At 41.0% G+C, this 22,394-nt stretch overlaps 1 protein-coding gene across 9 annotated transcripts in view; it reads right to left on the bottom strand.

Annotated features, from left to right (window-relative positions):
- MAST4 (microtubule associated serine/threonine kinase family member 4) overlaps positions 1-22,394 on the bottom strand; it is a 296,749-nt gene that overhangs the window by 98,193 nt on the left and 176,162 nt on the right. The window contains exon 1 of one of the 9 annotated variants that reach the window (XM_040540221.1): positions 6,414-6,664. The exons of the other annotated variants lie outside the window; for them this stretch is intronic. Within the exon in view, the coding sequence (XP_040396155.1) occupies positions 6,414-6,505 (92 nt within the window). The 5' untranslated portion in view covers positions 6,506-6,664. Of the gene's footprint in view, positions 1-6,413; positions 6,665-22,394 lie in introns of those variants that run through there. 9 annotated transcript variants of the gene reach the window in all.

Raw genomic sequence — 22,394 nt, 5'->3', positions numbered from 1 at the left:
TAATCTTTCAGGAACAATAGAGCATGACGGTTTTCCTTACTCCTAAACAATTATTTAGGGAAGACCATTAGTAACTGAAAGAAAGGGAGAAAAAGCTGATATATTTATTCTGGCATGACCCCAATATTTTTGTACTTATCTGTCAGTGGCAGGAATACTAGTAATGCACAGTTGTTAGTTCTGAGCTCTCTCTATTGGGTAGATCAATCTGGGAATTGTTCCGGTTTACAACATTTCTGTGATACGTTTATATTTACTGGGAACCATGCCAAGAGGAGTTTTCTAGTTTGCTACTATTCAATCTGGCTTGAGCATTTCAAAGAAAATCACAGAACTGATCTACCATGAGATTTAAGGCTGTACTAGAAGTTATCTCAGTTTTAATAAGGTGCAAGATTATACTGTAGCAGATGTAACTAATACAAATACATCAATAGTTTATAGAAATACAAATATCAACAGTATATAGAATATGTATTCCTATAAAGAAAGTACTGAAACATTAGTATTGAGAAGTTTTTACAACTTTTTAGAAGTTTTAGAAACGCATAGAAAAATGCCAAGAATATAAAGCCTGGGTGATCTCCTCCTACATCTTTACCAAAGAAAACTTAAGTCCCATTAAAAATTAAGTAAGGTAAGGACACACAGCATTACACCATAAACACATCAAATGAAATAAAGAGCCCAATACATAACGCTTATGTACTATGCCTAAACATAATTTTATGTATTAACACTGTATTCTTGGCAGGCTTTAAAATTCCAGAGTTACTGCCGTCAGTGACTTCGTAAATGTAAGGTTCTCAGGAGAAAATCCGTGAGCTGTTACTGAATCTGACACACCTGTTGAACAAGGCTGAATCACGGTTAACAAAGCTTACTGTTTTTCTCAATTTGGGAAACACGGTGAGTTACATACACGTCTATCCTTGTGCCATAACAGTGTTCCTTTCAACGAATCTACCTCCTAATATCTATCTATCTATCTATATTTAAGTGACATAACTTCCTGATCCACGTCTACAGCCTATAAATGTGGCAATACACACAAAAGAACTCAATGTGATCTGTGGAACAGCTTTACACCATTATTAAGTTAGTGTGCCACTTAGTAAGCATCATTAAAAGCGTTCAACATAAATCAGTTGGCAGTACCTTCATACTCTGAACATGGCATTTCCAACTACCTAATGGTTTCATACCCAATATCTAACCATATAATTTCCACTTCAGTTTTCTACTTACTAAGTCACACAAACTGAAACATGCATCTAACTCATGGGGAGCCCATCCCGGGATCCTTATCTAGCCATCACTTCCAGCTTTGACAAAGAATTACCAGACCCAAGTCCATCAATCAGTACGTGCAGCCACACAACGAGCTGTGCGAGCTTACTGCTACCAGAAGTTTGAATCTCTGACAGAAGGTGCCACAGAAGAGGCAACTATGAACAACCACATGAGTGAGCGCCTGTTAATGCTTAAAAATTACATTTGAGAAGGATCAGTCAACTTCTAATAGAGGAAGAACTTCAATGGCTCTGCAGGACATCAACAGCAGATGTAAAACAAGCTCAAACAAAGTGGGAGGACTAAATCTCTGTGTAATGTGCCCACTTTGTGTGATGTGTCCCAACAGCCACAGCTAATGAAGGGAAGTCTGGACTGCTGTCCTTTTGATTCTCTGGGTAAGGACAAAGACTGTCTCCTGCTCTGTAACAGCAGACACTAACCACAGTGGTTAATAAATAAATAAGTAAAATTATGGCTTGCAGCATATTCCCGCACTTTCTAAGATTTCTTTCTTTTCTCTCTTTTTTTTTTTTTTTTAAAATCTCAGTCTTATGGTTGCTTTCCATGGGTTTTCTACAGTCAGAGCGTTTGGTCATACCATGAGGATCTTGATTTAATTCTAAGAAAATAGTTTTTTTTCAGTGTAAAGACTAAGCAAAAAAAAAACCACAGGAATGTGACCAGAAGAATCTTCACCAGTCTAGCTGAAGCTAAGAAACAATGATGGCTCACTGGAGAAAACCGATTGTTGCCAATATTCAATTGTAAGCAGAACTTGAAATTTAATTGCTTGAACAAAAAGACTGGCCAAGTAAACCAACCAGAATAAAAACAAAAGTGCGTTCACTTTGACAGTGAGACTGTAAGACTATCCCCCCTAATGCACAACCCCTACTGTGAATGAAAGGAAATAAAATTACCAAGCTACATTAGCACTTCACTATCTAGCAAAGGAAGCAGTGGGATCATTAGTCCAACAGATTACCTTTTAACAACACATATTCGATGGCAATGTGTTTTAAAGCAGAGAGCCTGCACATACTTATTTCTTATTCCTCCCAAATTTAGGATAAAGATCATCTTCCTAAATATATGCAATGTCTATTAGGACAATAAACATCTGTATCTCCTTCTCCTGCAAGCAGGAGTTAAGGTAAACTCAAAGAGCTGAAAGCAGGGAAGAGATAAAGCTCTTCTAATCACCCCACTCCCAAACATACACTAAAGTAACGCAAATACAATTTAAAAAAAAAATTTTTTTGTAAGTTGTAACCGATAGTCCTCTAATGTACCAAAAGTGAAATAACTCAAGTTGGAGCACTGACAGATTCAGCTGGCATCTGCACAAGATACTTAATTCCTGTGGCTGCTTTTACATTAATAAATATGCCTTTTTTTTATTATATGTTATTTTCTATGTCACCAACAGGACCCCGTTTAACACTTACTATTGAATAAACAATCAATTTACAGGATACTTTCACATAATATCATGTTGACAAAGAAAAAAATCTATACAATAACCAATAGCAGGTGTTTACTTTGTAAATTAATCACTATCTACTCAAACTGCCAACCCACAAAAGCTCAAAACGCTTGCTCTATGTCTTCCAGGAAACAGATTGTCCCAAAACTAGTAAAACTACAAGAAAGTCTGACAACTCTGTTCTCTGAAAGAATTTTCGGTAAGAGTTTTGATTTTTTTTTTTCTGTACATTTCTGAAATGGTTACGAATTGTTAGAATGTTTGAAGGGCTACTTGATGATTGGGTAATCCCCTATGGGGAAAGCCTCTTTAATACCACTTCAGTGACCATACACAAAGGACATGAAATTTCAACACAAATTATCCCAAAGTCTACTTTGGCTGAGAAACAGCTGGGCAACCATTCCTAACTCTGTGCCTTTGAAAAATAACCTCTCTGACCCAAAGCAAGAATGATCCTAACAATGCTGTTTCAGTGCAATTACCACAAAGAGGTGGGAGAAAAAACACATACAAAATAATCATTAGCTTGCTTGTTTTGTAAAAAATACAGAGGTTGTGGACACATGAGAGAAGTGATAGGAGAGCTAACTGTGCAGGGCAGTATGCAGCGGAGGAAGTTTACTTATTTTAAAATACAAAAAAGTATGTGTGTTGTGTACACACATCCGTATGTAGATCTACATATCTACCTCTGTAAATAGATGTGTAGACACTCTTACTCTCATGTTCCCTCTCCATTCTCTAATCCAGATTGGATGCCATTTCAGTCAGGAACCCAAAATTAGTACAATGAAGGGCTTCCACCTATAGCAACAGAAAAGGAACTTAATATGGTCGTATACATGCCTCTTCTCTGTAAAAGGACGTGGTGTAATCCATGTCATTTATAGGCTCAGTGATTTGAATACCAAATGCCTCCAATTTATAATTGGAGAGAATTTTTCTACCTGCCAGTCCTGAAAACCTACTCCATGACTTGAAAGTCAGGCTGGGATATTTCTTGTTCAGGTATCACTTCTAGAAAGAGCTGCTGCAACTGAATTCAGTTAGGTCTACTGCAGAAAAGCAGGAATAAAAAAAAATCTTAATGAGAGACTTTAGTGAGCAAACGACCACAAATAAAGTCTTATGTCCACGTTATAACCCTGCTGCCATGCCTAATGCTGCAACCCAAAGGAGAATGGGCTATCTTTTAGTTCTTTACTTATTAGTATCTCAGCAAAGAGAAATAAATTCCTCCTTCAAAGAAATCTGCACAAAGAAACAAAATCATTAGTATTTGCAGGCAATTCTCATTGATACCAAACATAAAGAAAGGGTAGTGCACAAGAACCTATAGGGTCTACCAGGCCACAATAATCCTGGTAGCATTGACAAAAGTAACTGAACCTGCAGGAAGGACAAATCTGAGAGGGGAAAAAAAATACCCAGCCAGGACAAAATTAAAGCTCTCACACTGTCAAGGAGTTCCAAAGCCAGCTATGGATCCCATGAGAAAGGACAGTGAACATCCCTTTCCAAGTTTTCATGCAGAACCATGGTAGTTTTACAGACTGTTACTACTAAGAAAAGTAATTAAAAAAAATATATATTGGATCAGCAGGCCCAAAACTTTCACTTAAGCACAGCCAGCAGATGCAGATCACAGGAACCAGGCTTCCTTCAAGCCTGTTCATATTCTTTGGTCCTCTATAATGCCTGGAAAGCTATACAGAACACGAGTGGTTACCACTACCCAGCAGTCTTCTAGGAAGAGGAAGAATCCTGTGGCATGTAACCAGCTATCCTTCCAGCCTTTTCATCTAACAGTCACAGTCCGTGACTGACTGTGAGCCTTTGAAGACAGTCCAGATGAGATGGAGCTCAGAAAACACAGATCCAGCTGGCACCTTATTTAACCAAAGCCCATTTCTGCGGCAGAACTAGGAGAATCTGCACTGGCCATATTATTTCCTCTGAAAGTTTTTATCACCTGGGATATGCCACTTACATCACTCGATGAGTTATGAGTGGAGGGGTGGAAGGGACACGTCCGCCTTCCAGAAGAGAACTGTAACAGCTGGGCTAGTCAGCCCTCCCTCCCCTGGGAATGGCAACAGAGGAGAGGCTGAGCTTCCCAAGGGATGAGCATGAGGGAACCAGCCTGGAATCAGTTTCTGGGCCTGTTAACAGTAAGCAACTTTGAAACAACACTATCAGCCTCTTAGTTTCACAGTGATGTCACATACTGGTTTTGCTAGGAGAGGGTACAAGATACTGAACGCTGCTGTAATACATAAAATGCAACTGCATAATATATCACATATATAGAAACTGAGAGAGTAGTCAGAACTACTTTAAAAACATCTTTCAAATATTTCAAGTAATCCAAGCAATACTATGATTCTATTCTATGATTCCATAGTACGAAATAGGTGTGAGAAATACGAAGGCATCCAAATATTGAAATAAATGAAAATTAAGAAGCGATACACACGTATTTCATGCATCTTGTGAGTTCTAACACGGTCTCTCTCCCTGACCTGCCTTGGAGCCATGTACTTTAAAAGAACTATTTTTAGGTTTTCACGTATATGAAAACCTACTTAAGAAGAGTGAAAAAGATGTGAAAAAGCCCCAGCACGTTCCCCTTTTTAAACACAGACATATTTGCAGCAGAAAAATGCATAAGGCATATTTGGACACTCAGTTTAGACGCTATTTAAGCATTTAAAAATGATATATATAATGATATAATTAACGATATATATATATATAAAAATAATGATATAATTAATAAAATAAGCCATCAGTTGCAACTAGCGAGTTAGTTACATAAACGTTAGCCGCACGCTGAAGGAACACCTTTGCACTGATGCGAAACATGCCACTTGATTTTATTATTTTAACTTTTATTATTTTAACCTTCTATCATTCCACAGTCATTTTTTCCTTTCAAAAAACACCACTACGCAAATACTTAAGGCTTAGGAGCCTACAGCTCTGCTTGGCCTCTATCCTGCCTTCTTTGCGTTAACTTTTCAGCCAGAAGAGACGTTTCACACACGCTAACACGTATGGTGACACCGAAGGTAGTTTCGCAGTCAGGAGCGTATCAGGGCTCAACAATACAACCGGTAGGTAACAAGATGGCAAACAGGGTGGTGACGAACAAAGTTATAAACTTCTGTAAAGTTTTGTTACTTGTGGCAGAGGCGCACACTTTACTGCGAGGGGATGGCGCAGCACAAAAAATGACCAAGACACCAGAGCCTGCCACTCTTCTAACCTTCAGTGGCACAACCCTACCTTGTATTTAGCGCTTGCTATTTCCAGACCTTTTTTCCCCCTTCTGTCAAGGAGGGAAATGGTACAGGGAAACAGAAAAGGCCGTTCCCGCACGTACAAAGGCCCATCGGAGGGAGACAAACCTGTCTCTTTAAGAGCACCGAACAAAGTAGGCTCTCCTGAGCTGTCCATATAAAGTACGCGCTCCGGATAAAAGGTCAAACAATTGAGAGCGAGCGGAAGGTCTGTAAAAAACAAAAAAGGGAGGGGGGGGGTGCGCGGGGAGAAGGACCTCTTCCGAAAGGGAAAGGAGCAGGAGACCCGGCCGGGCTGTGGAAGGGCAGCCGCCCGCCCGCCTTACCTCTGCGTGCGGCGCAGGCGGGAGCCGCTCCGCAGGTGCGGCAGCGTGAAGTTGGAGAGCACCGTCCACAGGTTCGGGTCCGACATGTCCATGGCCCGGCGCTCACGGCCGCCGGCGGCCCCACGCCATACGCCGGGCGGGAGGGAGGGAAGCGGGGAGCGAGGCGACGCCGCTCGCACGCACACCGAGCGCCGCGGGGCCGCCGCGACCGGGAGGCGGCAGCGACCGCCACCGACGGAAACTTCCCGGCCCGCCCCCGGCCCCGCCCCGCCCCGCCCCCGCCCGTCCCGTGTGCGGCGGCGCGGCCGGGCTCCGCCGCGGCCCTGTTTGAGGGACGGCGTGTCAGGGGTTTGGGTCAGGCCGGTAGCTACGGGGCGAACCCTGCGAGTTGTGTGCTGCGGCGGCTTGCTCATTTCACTGATGGGTTCCTGCGGAATCCTGATGGTGTAGGAGCTGCAGCCCACGGAAACACCAACCGCCCAGCACGGCTGGCAGCACGGCACTCTCTCCGAGCAGTGATGTAGTGCTGTAGTTAATTCACCAGAGGGTTGTTTGCAATAGTGGGAGTAAACACATGGGAAACAGAAAAAAACAGCGTAAATACAAACTTGCTGTAGTGGGCTTACATGGCAAGGGTGTGGTAGCAGGGTGCTGTGGGGTGGCTCCTGTGAGCAGGGCCCAGCAGCTGCCCCATGTCAGGTCAGAGCCAGCTCCAGATGGCTCCAAAAGGGATAAAGCTGAGCTACGAGCAACACTGGCTGGGCCTCTGGGAGAGCAGATTTAAGAAAGGAAAAGAAAAAAAAATCCTGTTGCACAACAGCAGCCTGGAGAGAGGAGTAAGAAGCAGCCCTGCAGCCCCCCAGGTGAGTGCAGCAGGAGGGCAGGAGGTGCTCCAGGCAGGCAGCAGCAGTTCCCCTGCGGCCTGTGGAGAGGCCCCTGGTGGAGCAGGCTGTCCCCCTGCAGCCCATGGGTCCCACATGGAGCAGATCTCCACGCTGCAGCCCGTGGAGGAGCCCCCGGTGGAGCAGGTGGATGTGGCCTGGAGGAGGCTGCGGCCCATGGAGAGCCCCCGCAGGAGCAGGCCCCGGGCCGGAGCTGCAGCCCGTGGAGAGGAGCCCACGCAGGAGCAGGGGCTCTGGGGGGAGCTGCTGCCCACATGTGGGGGACCCGTGCTGGAGCAGTTTGCTCCTGGGGGATGGATGGGCCCCGTGGTACGGAGCCATGTGGGAGCAGTTCTTGAAGAGCTGCTGCCTGTGGGCAGCCCCCGCAGGCTCATTTTGGGAAGGACGGCATCCCGTGGGAGGGACCCCGCGTGGAGCAGGGGCAGAGAGTGACCGTGAGGGAGCAGTGGAGAGGAATCCCCACAGCGCCCATTCCCCTGCGCCGCTCCGGGGGAGGAGGTGGAAGAGGGTGGATGGGGCAAAGAGAGGTACCTTTAGTTTCTCACTTCTTTAGTCTGTTAGTAGTTGGCAATAAATATAATCTCCCTATGCTGAGTCTCTTTTGCCCATGATGGCAATTGGTGAGAGATCTCCCTGTCCTTATCACAACCTGTGAGCTTTTTTTCATCCTATTTTCTCCCCATGCCCTTTTGCAGAGGGGGAGTGAGAGAGGGCTTGTGGTGGAGTTCAGCTGCCCATCAGCATGAAACCACCACAGGAGTCATCACTTGGGTGAAAGACCTTGTGATGCAGACTGCTGCAGAGATGAGCTGGAAAGGCTCACATGACAACTCTGAGGATACCAGCTTGGAACGTAACAGAGCATCCAGATGTTAGCCACTGTTTTGAAAAGCACCTAGAAATATGCATTGCAAAGAAGGCACCTGTCCTCTAACTAACAGGCTAGAGGTGTTTATCTTGGGGATGCAGATGAACGCCTTATTGCGATAAAGTTTTATAAGTCATCCATACAATCTTTACCCTACTCAGAGAATGCATGGTGATACAATTAAAAAATAGTAATAAATTGGAAGATAAGCACAGGTTTAAGGTAAGAGTTAAAAAAGAACATGCTTGAAATGGGTTTAGATAGACATCTGATAAGGTGTTCACACAGCAATTACCCCAAAAGGCCTTAGGACAAATCTCCTTCAGACGTGACTTGCTGACACACCACTGTAAACAACGTCAGTCTAGCTCTGATCAAACATAACACAAGTGTCTAAAAACTCTTCTAAAATTAAGACATTTTTAGGAAGATCAGTTACAAATGAGAAGGGAAAACAGCCCTATCTCTGCATAAGCACTGAGAAACATCTCTTCTGTAGACTCCACTACTTCATCCTCTCTGCTCTGTAGTCAAGCTTTTGTCTGTAACTTGCAAACTTGCATTTTGGGAGGAAAAAAAATGCATACAATCATTAAACTAGGGAATTTTACCTATTGGATGTTGTGAACAGCACTGACTAAAGAGTAATAACCAAGCCTTTCATCTGCATCCATCATGCAGGAAAAGTTTCAGTTCCACCATCTCCCTGCAAGCTCCCTCCTCTCCTCAGCCTTCCTAAGAGGCAGCTGAAGGAAGTTAGTTCAGTTTCCTTAACTCAGTCACATTCAGCCAAGCACATCATCTGTGAGGTAATCACAGAGCTCAAAACCCATTTATTTCATCTTAGGCCAAACACTAGAAATCGTTTCCCCTGCAAGGACAGACTAATTCAACTCATGATTTCTTTGTGAAACTCTCTACCGTATTAACAATAATGATTAGAGGCATCCCATATAAACATATGTTTTTGTGTTTGTTTGTTTGTTTTTCCAAAAATAAAACTTTACCAGTCTGTTACAATGTGGGCAAAGACCCAACTGAATAAAAGGATGATCACTGCTTGCAAGTAGACAAATTCTGATGGCAAAATAAGTCAACTCCTGGGTATAACCAGACAGATGATTGTACCTAAAGCCGTTACATAGACCTGGCTACTGTAATGTATGTTTCATGATCTAACAAGTTGGATTTTTCCATGTGTGGAACGGAGGGAAGTAATTCAAGGTGAACATTTCTGTCCTCTTATGGCGACAGAACACAGGTCATTTCAATCTGTGGCTTCTGGTGGTCAAAACCCTTACAATTCCATCTCCAGACCCTGCACATACTACTACTCAACAAGCAGTAGCTCCCAGAATCACATGACTTGTGAATTCAAGCTTAATTTCATCTTACCTTACCATGCACAGACACAAACAGTCCCGCTAACTAGTTAGACTGTTTCAGACACCAGCTCAAAGGCAAAGACTTGAGTATTTTTTTGAAGTGCTGGGTGGACATATGCGTAAGGAGGCTGAACTGAGACTTTGCTGAAGGTGTGCAAATGAAGGGAGTAGTTGTGAAAAGTCCAGCATTGTTCCACAACAACCTTACATGAAGGAATATGCTTCATAAAGGGAAACACAGGCCTTATCCTAAAGAGCACAACACGAGGATGAAGACTTCATAACGCCTCTGAACAAACAACGTTGCTTCCACAGTGGTGCCTGCAGTTTGACCTTCCATGCCACAGAAATGCCAGATTTCAAAGCAAACATCTCCAGGGAAAGTGAGGTTTTGCAAGCAAATCAAACTGGTACTGCACAGCTGCTGTCTACGGATCCACCCTCTCTCCCCATTTAGCCAGCATTTTCAGTTCAGTGAGGCCCAGCACCAGGCTCAGAAGGGAGTTAATAGTGAGGCACACAGGCAGGGGCAGCGGGATCACTCCTTTGGCAGCACCTATCCATTCAACTGGAGCCTCTCTCACTCTAAATTCAGACAGTATATTGTTTATCTCTGCAACAACTCAACAAATACAGGCTCAACAGCCAGTAAGCCAGCACAATTTAGTTACCTACCTCTGCCATGTAGAACTAGACAAAGAATAGATAAATAAATTGCATAACTCTGCTCCAAAATACATAGAAACAAAGTTGTTAGGCACAAATCCACGTCACACTTCTGAATGCGTATCTGACAGTTAAGATATGTTTCCCTGCAACAGAATGCTACTGATAATCAAATGAAATAATTTAATTCTGTGGGTGTCCCAAAACTATATAAAATACAACATGAGAACCTGCAAACACATCCTTAACACCCCTTGGTGTCACTTGGTTTTCAGCTATACAGCCACTCCCAAAACAAAAAGCAGCTCAGGCAACTTGATCACTTATGGTAGGCAACTCATAATGTATGTAACTTGGCTGAGGAGTTTTATTTATCAAAGCATTACATAAGGTATCGCATAGCAAAGCAAGTGATAAGGATCATTAAGCTTTCCCTTTTATATTCACCTGAGGATAAAAACGTCACACAAGTCAGAAAAGCTGTCCAATCCACCCTCACTTTAAGGAAAATTACATTTCCAAAAGCAAACTTACAAAAGGAATCTTTTCTGAGAAAGATTTCTATTCAATACATAAGCAAAAAGATTTCAATATGTCAACATTTACTTTCAGTGATAAATAGCAACAGAAATATTCTCCAGCAACGTTTTAATTATACAGTACTAATTACTGATTTTAAACACTACCATAAACACTTAGAAAGATAGGCAGTGTATCTTTAAAACCAAAATGCAACACCAATACTAAATTAATATTTTGCATATAATAATCCAATGCAGAAATTATCTAGCTTAGCTTCTTCACTCTGATAATTAAGTCAATACACATTGGAGTTTTTCAAAACATGAAAAACGCTCTGGAATCATTGCTCAAAAGCATTCCAGACTGTTCAGATCTCAACAGCTTTATGACAAGATACACACTGAAAGAAGTTTACCAGTAACAGTACAAACAATAAAGAGTTCCTTCAGTATGCTAAAACTAGCAAAATCCTAACAAATAGTACAGGCCTCACACTGGATTAGGAAGGTAAATTCATAAAAGGTTGATGAAAAAAGGTAAAAGTAATTCTTGCCTTAACACATCTTTTCTGTATTCTTCAGAATGTAGGAGTATGTTAACACAGCTTAACGTAACATAAATACCTCTCCTTCTATCAATAATTTGGAAGGACGTTAGATTACAGCAAAGGCTGCAGATGTGCTGGGAGGAGTTTGTTTTGTTTTAATTGTGCCTTTTTAGACAGATAACTATTATCCAAAGAGTAATGAAGGAACTGGCTGAGGCACTCAGCCAAAATTATTGCTATTTTCAAAGAGTCTTGGAATATCTAGAAATTCTACAATACTGAAACTAAGCCATCATGTCATAGCACTCCTTTAAAAGAATAAACAGGATACTCGCTCCCATTAGTAATGAATTCAGGTATGGCAGCATACTTAGTGTCATTTAACACAGTTTTACACATAAGCCAGTCTGCCCAAACAGATCTTTTTAAAAATGAGATTCCAAGCCTGATTAATAAACACTTGAGTTAACAATTCACTGAGACATTTGTAAAACATTCAACCTATTTCCACATAATGCTTTAATAAGTTAATTAGTAGAATGCAAAAATTTATGCAAGATACAGGAAACACTAACATTTACCAATAGAGAGATTTCAAAAAATAACTACACATTAAATGTTTCCTGTGGATCATATTGGGATATGTTCTTCATTTAATACCGTTCGATACTGCTATCAGTGATCTGGAAAAAAATGTAATACTTTTCCGAGCCAATGAGACCAAAGAGGTAAATAATGACAGGAACAAGATGGTTTATCATTGGATAAAGTGGCCTTGTTTGAACACCAGACATTGTTATTACTAGACTTGAAGTCACTAAAAAAAAAGGACATAATGTAAGGTAGAAATGTAGAAGGCAGGGACAACGCGAAGAATTTTAAGTGTTCCCACAGGTACACAACTAGATAAGAGCTCCTTATGTGACAGTATAGTTAAAAGAATACACTTCCCACAGATACACAAGCAGGAAAATCCCTCACTGGAGTAAGGAGATGAGGACTGGGAGGCTAGAGTATTTTCAAAAATAATACAGGAATGACCTGCTGAACCACAGTATGCAGCTTGAAAAGCTTGAATTATTCACTTTATCCAAGGCTATAGGAGTACCTTTGTCATCTGGTATATGTATCCACAGGATGAGGAGATTTTGGGGAATACACAGGATGTAGGCATAGCAAACTCTATCCTTTCCCTCACTCACACATATTAGAAGTAGAGGTTCAAACTGTGAGAGTCAGATGAGAAAGCACAGGTTTGCATTATTTCACCTTAGCCACCAGAACACAGTGGATTTCCCATCATTATGTGTCTTAAAGGTTAGATACTCTTCTACCTAAAAAAAAAAAAATAATGACAATTCAAACAAGAGTAATAGGATGAATTGAAAAAATAGTAGAAAAGGTTCTACAGCTTATTTTATATAGGAAGTTGAAGTACAAGATGTTATTGGTTTATTCATTCCTTAGACTGTACATTTGTATTAGTAGTAAATGTACTAATAAACATTTTTATAAGTATTCTTAATTACAATATTTGAAATCTTGCTCCCTCTAGTGGATGATGATTATTATGTTTATTACCTTCCTCTGATGACTTCACATGATTTTCACCGTGGGATGCAGAAAGTAAAAATAAGTTTAAAAAAATCACTGAAAGGAAGTGTTTTGTGGGTGTGCAGTGTGTATCTGCCAATTTCTGAGTTTACTTAGAACTGTTTATAAACACATGTAAGCATTACTGCTCTAACAAGTTGTAAAGTAACATACAAATTCAAATTAACCTCCCACTACTCTAGTGAATTATAGCTCATTTAACAAACATGTTCAGGAAGAGCAATGGTCACAGCATCTCTTCCCATTTCAGAAAGTTTCTGAATAGATACACAATATTAACTGAAACTTAAGTATATTGTTGTAGTCATTTGCATCAAACATCAGAATTTGAATCTGTCAAAATACTATTTTTAATCCAACATTTTGCTATCTGTAGTGGAGTGAGCCAACCATACTATCAACTAAGCTACCTATTTGCTCTTGTCCCAGAAATTACCTTCTCCTTCCAAGCTACTTTAGCAAACAGGCAGACTAATGAGGAAGTACGAAAGAGATATTTCCAATTGTTATCACTGAATTTACATTTATCTATCTTGGCAAGTAGAGAAAGCATTACTACAGTTCAGAAATGCAAGTCCAGCAGGGAAGAGAAACAGAAAATATCTGATAAAAATTTCACCTTGCTCTAGGTACTATGCTACTTGGACCCTGACTTCATGATCACAAATGCTGGAGGAAAAAATAAAAATACAGTATTGCATAGCCAATATTAGCCCATCCTGCTTTGCCTTTTTTTTTCCTCCAAGTGCCTTTTTTTTTCAACCAGCACTTAGCAGCATCCTAAAAAGGATTCTTTTCCATTTCTTCAAATAAGTATCTTCTTTTTGTGGCTGCAGTACCACTAGTATAAATCTGTAGGTAAACGTGTTCTCCATATGGTACGTCAAGAGCAGTAACGAAGTTTCCCATGTTCTCAGGCCTTCACATGAAAGGATGATACATTTAAGAGGCATGATTCATTGCACTCAGACCATTACACACACATACCTTCTCCAGTCCTCACACATCTGGCCATGCATCTTTTAAAATCAACAGCAATAGACTATCTTTAAGGTGAAATTCCTAAATAATTCCTTAAGATGGATACAATCATTCTTCTAAAACAGCATGCACTTACCTATTTCTACACATTCAACATCACAGCTACAGTCAATTAAGCCATACTTTGTGAGAAAAATTAATTTAATTGTACAAAAGCTCTTTTTTTTTTTTAGAATACAAGGTGTTTTTTAACTTTAAACTTAAAATTGTGTTATTTAAAAGTTTTTAAAGTTTAAAAATGAATAATTCCAGTAAACTATAAATATTCTAATACAGCATACAATCTTTCTGAACCTTTTTAACATGAAAATATAACAGACTTTTCTTTTTAATCAGAGAAAACAGTTTAAAAATTAAGTTCTACATACATCTATGAAAAAGTATTCAGCTTTTTTTTTTTTTAACCGGTTTTGTTTTCATAACTTGTAAACACACAAACTAAAATGCCAAGCCCACTACCTTCCAATGGAAAGACAGTGAAGTAAATGGAACATTTCGTTATGCCACCATAGCATCCTAGTTTGGAGAACCCCAGACAACATACCCGTGCAAGAGGAATACTGCTCCTTATTCAGAGCCATTTTCATGCATTCATCTCTGCCACCAGCCACCACCCAACTGCCCTACTCACCATCTGCAACAGCAGACTTAAGGGACTCCCTGTGCAAAAGTTAAACGAACTAGGGAAAGAAATCAAGCACAATTCACATTGGATAGCATTTTCCTGATATGTTTGGGAAAGCTGTTGTAATGAGCTGCAACTTTTCTCATTTTTAAAACACCTGGGAGGGTGGGTTAATGGAAGTCAGCACAGCTAAGAACTCACGACTGTCAATCAAAGTCTAAATAGATTGACTCCAGTGATATTGAAATTAGAAGCAGTTAATCAGTGTAAACACTGTCTTCAGGGAGACAGAAAACTTCATCAGCTTTAATACTTACACACTGAACGTCCTAAACTAATCATCCAACCAACACAGACTGATGGCAACAGATCAATTACAGGTCTCTGTCAGAGCAAGGAAATTAAATGCTCCTCCCCAACTCTGGCAAGTAGTCTGCTTATTTCAGGTATTTTAAACACACCAGTTACTTCCAAATCCTGATTTAAATCACACTGAATAAAAATAACGTGCTAAGATTTCAGAGCTTTGTAGTATGTAAACACTAAGTAGCTGCATTTCTTGAGCATTTCCCTGCAATCATCTGTTTCATGCTCCCTCCATCTGATCTGTGTGATGGATCTGCTGTCAGCAGAATGGTGTGAGATGGAGCACCCCATGCAGCACAAGCTGGCAAATTGGAACTTGGGGACGTAGGAAGTTAAAAGGGGAAACATTATGTTTAAAGAATATAATTTGGACTGCTATTAACATCACCCTTGGTATTTCAAGTAGCAAGCATACAAGACTACAAGTTGATAACATCCTTAAATCTTTTTACCCACACCACCCTTAATGCTCTCCCACTCAACAGGCTAAATAACAAATAGCAATTACATTCCAGCAGGCATCCCGCTATTTCAATCTGAACAGAACAGTTCAGTCGGAGGGGACCTTCAGAGATCACCAAGTCCAACTGCCTGACCCCTTCAGGGCTAACCACAAGTTACAGCACGTTACTGAGGGCGTTATCCAGATGCCTCTGAGCACCGACAGGCACCGGGCATCAGCCGCCTCTCTGTGAAGTCTCTCCCAGTGTTTGACCACCCTCACGGTAACGGAATTTTTCCTCATGTCCAGTCTGACCCTCCCCTGGCACAGCTTTGTGCTGTTCCCTTGTGTCCAGTCATCGGTGAGGCTGCACCAACGCTAAACAGCAGGAGAATCACCGCGTCTGACCGGCTGTGCTGTGCTCAGTGCACCCCAGGATGTGGTTTGCCCTCCTGGCTGCCAGGGCACACTGCTGGCTCACGCCGAGCCTGCCGTCAGCCAGCACCCCCGGAGCCCCTTCTGCTGAGCTGCTCCCCAGCCACTCATCTCCAAAACTTGCCTGTGTCCTGCACTGCTCCGTCCCAGGTACAGAACCCAGCATTTGCCTTTGTCAAACTGCATGCTGTTGATGATCGCCCAATGCTCCAGTCCATCTCAAATTGTCTGCAAGGCCTCTTGCCCCATCAGGGAGCCAACAGCACCTCCAGTTTAGTGTCATTGGCAAACTATTGCACTAGAAGTAGTAGAATTCACTATATGTAAAGAAGGTAATTTTTCAAACAAAGTGCAAACCAAACGTCTAGAAGTACAAGAGAGGTGAACGTGATTTTAGTTATTTATGCTTGTCAAATGAGAGAAAATACTCTAGGTGAAGAACAAAATACTAAAAACAATCTCACAGCTAAGGGGCCTCAGGGTCTAAAACCCAGCATTATCTAGTTCTTTAATCTCTGTGCTTCAGTTCTCCATCTGTAAAGCACAGATAATAATGTCTTCTAACTCCTCAGTAGTGCAATGAAGACATTTACAGAAATATTTGCATGAAATATACAGATACTAAAAAATGAGAGAAAAAATGTAGACGGTAGCAGGAAGATCTTGAGGATGACTAGCGGACAGAGGTACTGAATTATTTCTACAACACCTCCTTCCTGCAGGCATAGACTGTACAAACACAAGATGTGTGACTCAGATGAATTAAGAAAAAGTCTTAAATATCTCTTCTCTGCGTATCAAGGAGAATGACAAGCATCAGGGAGGATGACATGACAAGTCACAGACTTCCACCCCCCTGCTCCAAAGACAGGCATACACATTTCATTTTAGCTTTGCAGAACTGAGAGCACACATCAACACTGCGTAACATGGAAGCTATACTCAGCACCTCAATCATCACCAACACCCTGTCGAAAACATGTAAAACAAGGAGTGCAGGATCAGCACAATCTGTGCTAGCATTTTTTTTTTTTTTTTTTTTTTTTTTTACCTCCAGCATCCTGGAAAATCCGATCAGTCATAGTGGAAATGAAGGAATTAACTCCTCAGCATTCAAATAGCAGTTCAGACAACTGATAGCCCTGTTTTTACTAAAAGCAGACAACTTGATTATTCCATTCATATAACTGCATAGGGTGTTTAAGGGAATATCAATATCTTGATACAAAAGGGACTTGAAACATTTATCACTACAAATACATGCTCTCCATATGCCACTAATGAAAGAAACAAAGCCAACCTCAACCCTAACCCCTTCACCGTTCAAGCAGCCTCTCCCTGACCATCTCCAGTCATGTCTGGACATGGCTTACCATGAATTTTAATGAGCCTGAATCACTAGTATAAAAGTATGTTTCTCTTAAATCAGCACATGCTTTCAACTCTGTACTTTGATTTATTTTTTTTATTTTCTTTGTGGGATGATCGGTTCTTTCAAAAATTACGTAACACTTCAATTCTGCAAAATTTAAAGAAAGAAACCCCACTTGTGTCCCAACACGTTCCACTCTACCTTTGTAAAGCATTGGTAGCCACATGACTAGCCCCACTCAAAAGTTCTGCCATGATGACTACAACATCTGATGCCCAGCCCAATGTATATCCTGTTCTCTACCCTATGCTTCCCGAACACCACTGCTCGTGCACTTGCACACGTGCATGAGTAGAGCAGTTTCATCAGTCCAGTGGCAGTGTGTTGAGAGCCTACATGTTCACCTGGCAAAGAAGCCACAGTGTGGAGGTGAAGGAGGAACCGCCTACCTAATTGCTCATAGTGGAAGCGACTGGCTTTGGTTGATATTTATCTGTATCACCGCATGTCATGATCCCCTCCTCTCAGGCATTACAGCTATTTTTAGAAATACTTCCAGGTTTAATCAACCTGGGAGGTCACAGGGCATTAACCATCTTCCTACACTCAACCACATGTTTTCCAGTGTACTTACCAAAAGAAATACAGCAGTCTGAGACCACAACCTCCTAAAATATGACAAGAACTACTTCCCGACTGTTGTGGTGATACTTTGGAGTCCCACAGACATGTTTTGTATAGTCTTTCAGTTGTGCACAAGTTTTAAACACAGTTTTAGTCATTATTCACTTTTCTATCAAATTGCAAATCCGCCTTCCTGGCCAATAAGCATCATGTTATTTCCCATCTGAGAACAGCTCCTGGAGCAATCCCTCTCACAGCTGTTCGAGGTACATAATATTTAGGCTGTAAGCCACACTAACTTTTTTGCTGGGTAGCTCTGAGGCTACAACTCCTATCAGCTTTGCTCTGTTGAAGTGTCATTGTGCTAGAGCTTTTAACTGCAAACAACCTCCTCCTTTCCAGCCCAAGGAGGGCCTTGCCAAATCTCTCCTAGTAGCAAGTCTTTCTCCTAGCAGCAGGTCCTAAGGAACAGAAAAAACACAGCCTTCATCACTCCTGGTAAAAGGAGAGGACAAGCCATGCTTTTGCTCTGTGACAGCAGGTTTCTTACTGCCAGAAAAGAATTTTGCACACCTAGCTCATTTCTTCCTGCAGTCTCCAGAGCTAAGAGACAGTCTGCTTAAGAGTACCCTGTGGATATGAGCTCCTGACCGCTACAGCACGAGCCCAGAAAGCCATGTTGCTGAAAGCCAGACATCACGACGCATACCCAATGTAACACAGTACTAACAGACGTTAGTACTGCCAGTGCTGTCACACAGGGAATGGTTACCACACCACTGACAAACCCTCTACTGTGTGAAACCTCAGTTCAGGAGGCAGACAGATTTGAGCTGGTGTCATCCCAACATCTGGCTCCTCAACACCTCCTACTTCCCAACACTATGCTCGAGCCCAGAAGCAGCTCCCATGACCCTTTAAGAAAAGTGGTGTCCCAGCAGCAGGTGGAACCACATCCTCAGAGCTGCTCAGGCTCTGAAACCACACTGCACACTTAAAATAGACCAGCTGCACCGCATCTCATGGCACAGAATGACAGTCCCCAGGAGGCCTGGTCAGCTTGTGTCTCAGTCACGCCATGAGCATGCCACGTCCTTCTACTCCCAAGAGACAGAACTGATCTCCTATTTAAAGCCAGATCACTATTTTGCTGAATAGCTCTTTGGATCAGGAGCATAGTCAACCCCTGCCTCAGCCACCAAACTCTCGTGGACCAAGATGAGAAACCAACCAATACTGGCAACAGGTCTGCCAAGTCCAGAATATAGCCCTTTTGGAAACATTCTTCACTTTGCTATAGGTACAAGGCACTGCATCTAGGAACCCATATATTTACTTTACTTCTGAAACAGCTAAAAGCAAACAAAAGGAATAACAAGATATCTGAAAAACAGCAGGACTAAGAGGCTTTGTACTTAATGGGGGCAGGAGGATTAGTTTTTTGTTGTTGTTTCTTGGTGTGTTTTTTTTTGTTTGTTTGTTTCAATATTATTCTGGAAGTCTCTCATGCTTCTTGCACTCCTAGTTCCATTTGTGAAGTCTGGTTACAATGCATGGCTGTAAAGTCATCACTTCAATAGTATTCAAGAATAAGCTAATACCACAGAAAGTTCTTTCCCTAAGGGACCACCAACATTTATCACAAAGTAATTCAGCCTGCACACTAGTGAAAACAAGTTGTGCTGTGTATAGCAGAAATAACAAAGTCTCTAAAATGGCCACTGCAGGGATAGCAGTGTCCTTATGATACACACCTCACCTCCTTCTACATTCCCCACTGAAAGCCTTGGGAGTCTCAAAGCATTTCCCTAAGTTTCAAGGCACCTAAGCAACTCCTTGCAGCTTGCAGTGCTACGGTCTGCTGAAATTGTGTAATAAGCAAGGCTGATGCTTGCAGTGTTCGTTTCTGTTCTGCGACTATTTTTATCAAGGTGAGATAAAATGATGCAGATGCAACAAAATGCTGCAGTGTTGGCACAGAGCATGGATGAGAATTTCCAACTCAAGAATTTAGCTGCAGGATTGTTTCTCTGGCAACTCATCCAAGAACTAGCTGAAAATGGTCACTGTGCTGCACAGACTGCAAGACGTCTGAACGTGGGATAGCAGGAGTGGAATTTTCTAGGGAAATACCTCTCCTGGGAGAAGTGAAATGTTAACATCCCTATCAGACCAAACTTTCAAAGGAAAGTTAAGGACAACCAACAGGCTTACCTAGCATTTTTCTACGTACTTCCAAGAACTGCTTGGCAACAAGACAGACTACAGACAGTAGCCTTACTTTGGACAACAAATGGACCTTGAAGTTAGGTTGTTTTAAATGCTTTCCCATTAATTCAGATAAAGCCAATTATGAAACCATACTACAGAAGTCTGAGTTTTATGTGCAGTTTGAGACAACTGAGCCTCAGGACATTTACAATCATTACTAATAGATACATCACCTTCCGACAAGCAAAGCCTCTAGGTCAACAGGTACGCTCTCCAGTGACTAATGATTGTTGTTAGCAGGTAATTTGCATGCACTTGAAACCTTGTGGTATGACAGCTAGGAAGACACATGAGGCTGTATTATATTTCCAAGTATATTTCAAGAGCTGCCAAGTTCATTTCCCATTATATAATGTGGAGCAGTTATTCAAATTTTAACCATCTCCTATAATCATCCTGGAGTGATGTCTTAACATTACAGGTTGAGTACTCACCTAATTTTCACATGGTCCCCAGAGTTCAATTCCCTCCTTTCCTCCAATTCCTGATTTAGGTGTGACATATTTTTGTAAGTATTACAAACTTTCATTATTATTTTTTTTAAATTGAAAACCTGAGAAGTATTTTCTATAGAGCTCCCCTCTTCATACCTTGCTTTCATTTTACTCATTCAAACCAGACACATGGAACACAATTAAAACCTCAGTCAAACCAGTTCTTTATTATATCACCCATAACATATCAGAGAAAGCAGAATTTGACCCAAAGAAACAAAAATCTGTCCAAAAAGTAATGCCACAAACATTTTAGGCTTCAAAATTGTAAATACTCTGAGAAGCACATTAAATTACAGTAAAAAAATAGAATTATGAAGGTATATATCAATGGGAAATATTTCTGAAAGACTTTCATCCTCTGCTTTAGAAAGCAATTAAGTTAAGAAGCCTTCATTCAGGTCATTCCTATGAAGCCTTAGAAAATTCTAAAAAGAATTTTTTTCTAATAATATTTAGAATAAAAACTAAAAATCCTTCATTGTCTGCATTCCCAATATTCTGGTGTTGCAGCACTATTCCACAATAGCTGTAATTTTCAGTCTGGAATTCCTATCAGCTTTTTACTTCCTCAAAATGTTTAAAAAGACTGAACTGTTAACTTCAAAATTTAACATTCAACAGTACGTACAAAATACAACCCAAAAGGCCAGAAGATTTAATAAAAACAGCACTCAACTGCTTTGGGAGATTCTTTATGAGAGTTCAGGGAAAGAAGATCAACAAAATGGCATTTAAAATGATTCAGACCAGCTCTCTCCCACAAATGAAAAGTAGCAGCTTTCACACTACTGCAGGAAATAACTGTCACAAGGACTCCTCATCATCTAAGATACAACAGACAGACAGAAAGACAGACAGACAGCAAATCAACTGTATTTCTGGTAAGTCCCGTAAATTCTGTTATCTATCCTTTCTTCTGAGATAGTTTATGCTGTAAAATTCAGGTTGGAGGGAAGGGAGAGGGAGCTACTCTTATTTGGTTACTTGAATTAGAAAAAACACTTTTCTGAACGACATCAAATAACACAAACCACAAATCAAGTTGCTATATGCCTAATAACTGTTTCAAACGCATACACAAGAATGCAGATTTCTTCCAGGAGCTTTTAAAAATGTACTTCACTCCAAATCTTTATGATATCAACAAATTTAGTTCTGCTTTTATTTTACTCCATTAGCTCTGCTCCAAAACATCACCACAACAACTAAAGCTTCACCTCTGTTTCCATATCAGTGTGCAGCAAGTAAAACCGCACTTTCTTCAGTCCCAGCCTCCCAAAATTAATGAGATCAGAAATTCTCATCACTGCATCCCTCTGGGATGGCAAACCAACAAGTAAAGATTCTCCAGAAGACCTCTGCTCACAAATGACAACTGCGCAGCACCTGCAGTTTTCAAACTGTACCCTCATGTACACCAACACCACCTCATCAAGATGCTAATAGGTTTATACAGATATAACTGACTGTCACAAGCAAAAATAGAGACATAAGACCCTCTCCTCTGCTTTGTGTCTACAGGGCTCAGAGAATTTAAAAGCTTTGAAAGAATTTCAAAAGCTGATGATGGTGTATCATGTTTAAGTACACAAGTGATGAGATCTGACGAGGCTGTTTTTATTTAATCAATCACTCCCTCATTTTATTTAATCAATCACTCCCTCAAAACTTAGTTCTACATGAGAAAAAAATAATACACAGCTTTACACATGCAATGACATTGTTTCTCTTTCCAAAAATACTCATAAATCTTAATTCTCAACTGAAACAGGTCTCCCTTTGAAGCTACACAAGGTTTAACATG

The sequence above is a fragment of the Cygnus olor genome, chromosome Z (assembly GCF_009769625.2).
Source record: "Cygnus olor isolate bCygOlo1 chromosome Z, bCygOlo1.pri.v2, whole genome shotgun sequence".
NCBI lineage: Eukaryota > Metazoa > Chordata > Aves > Anseriformes > Anatidae > Cygnus > Cygnus olor.
Note: the sequence above shows the minus strand (reverse complement) of the source record. Positions and strands in the feature narration are given on the sequence as shown.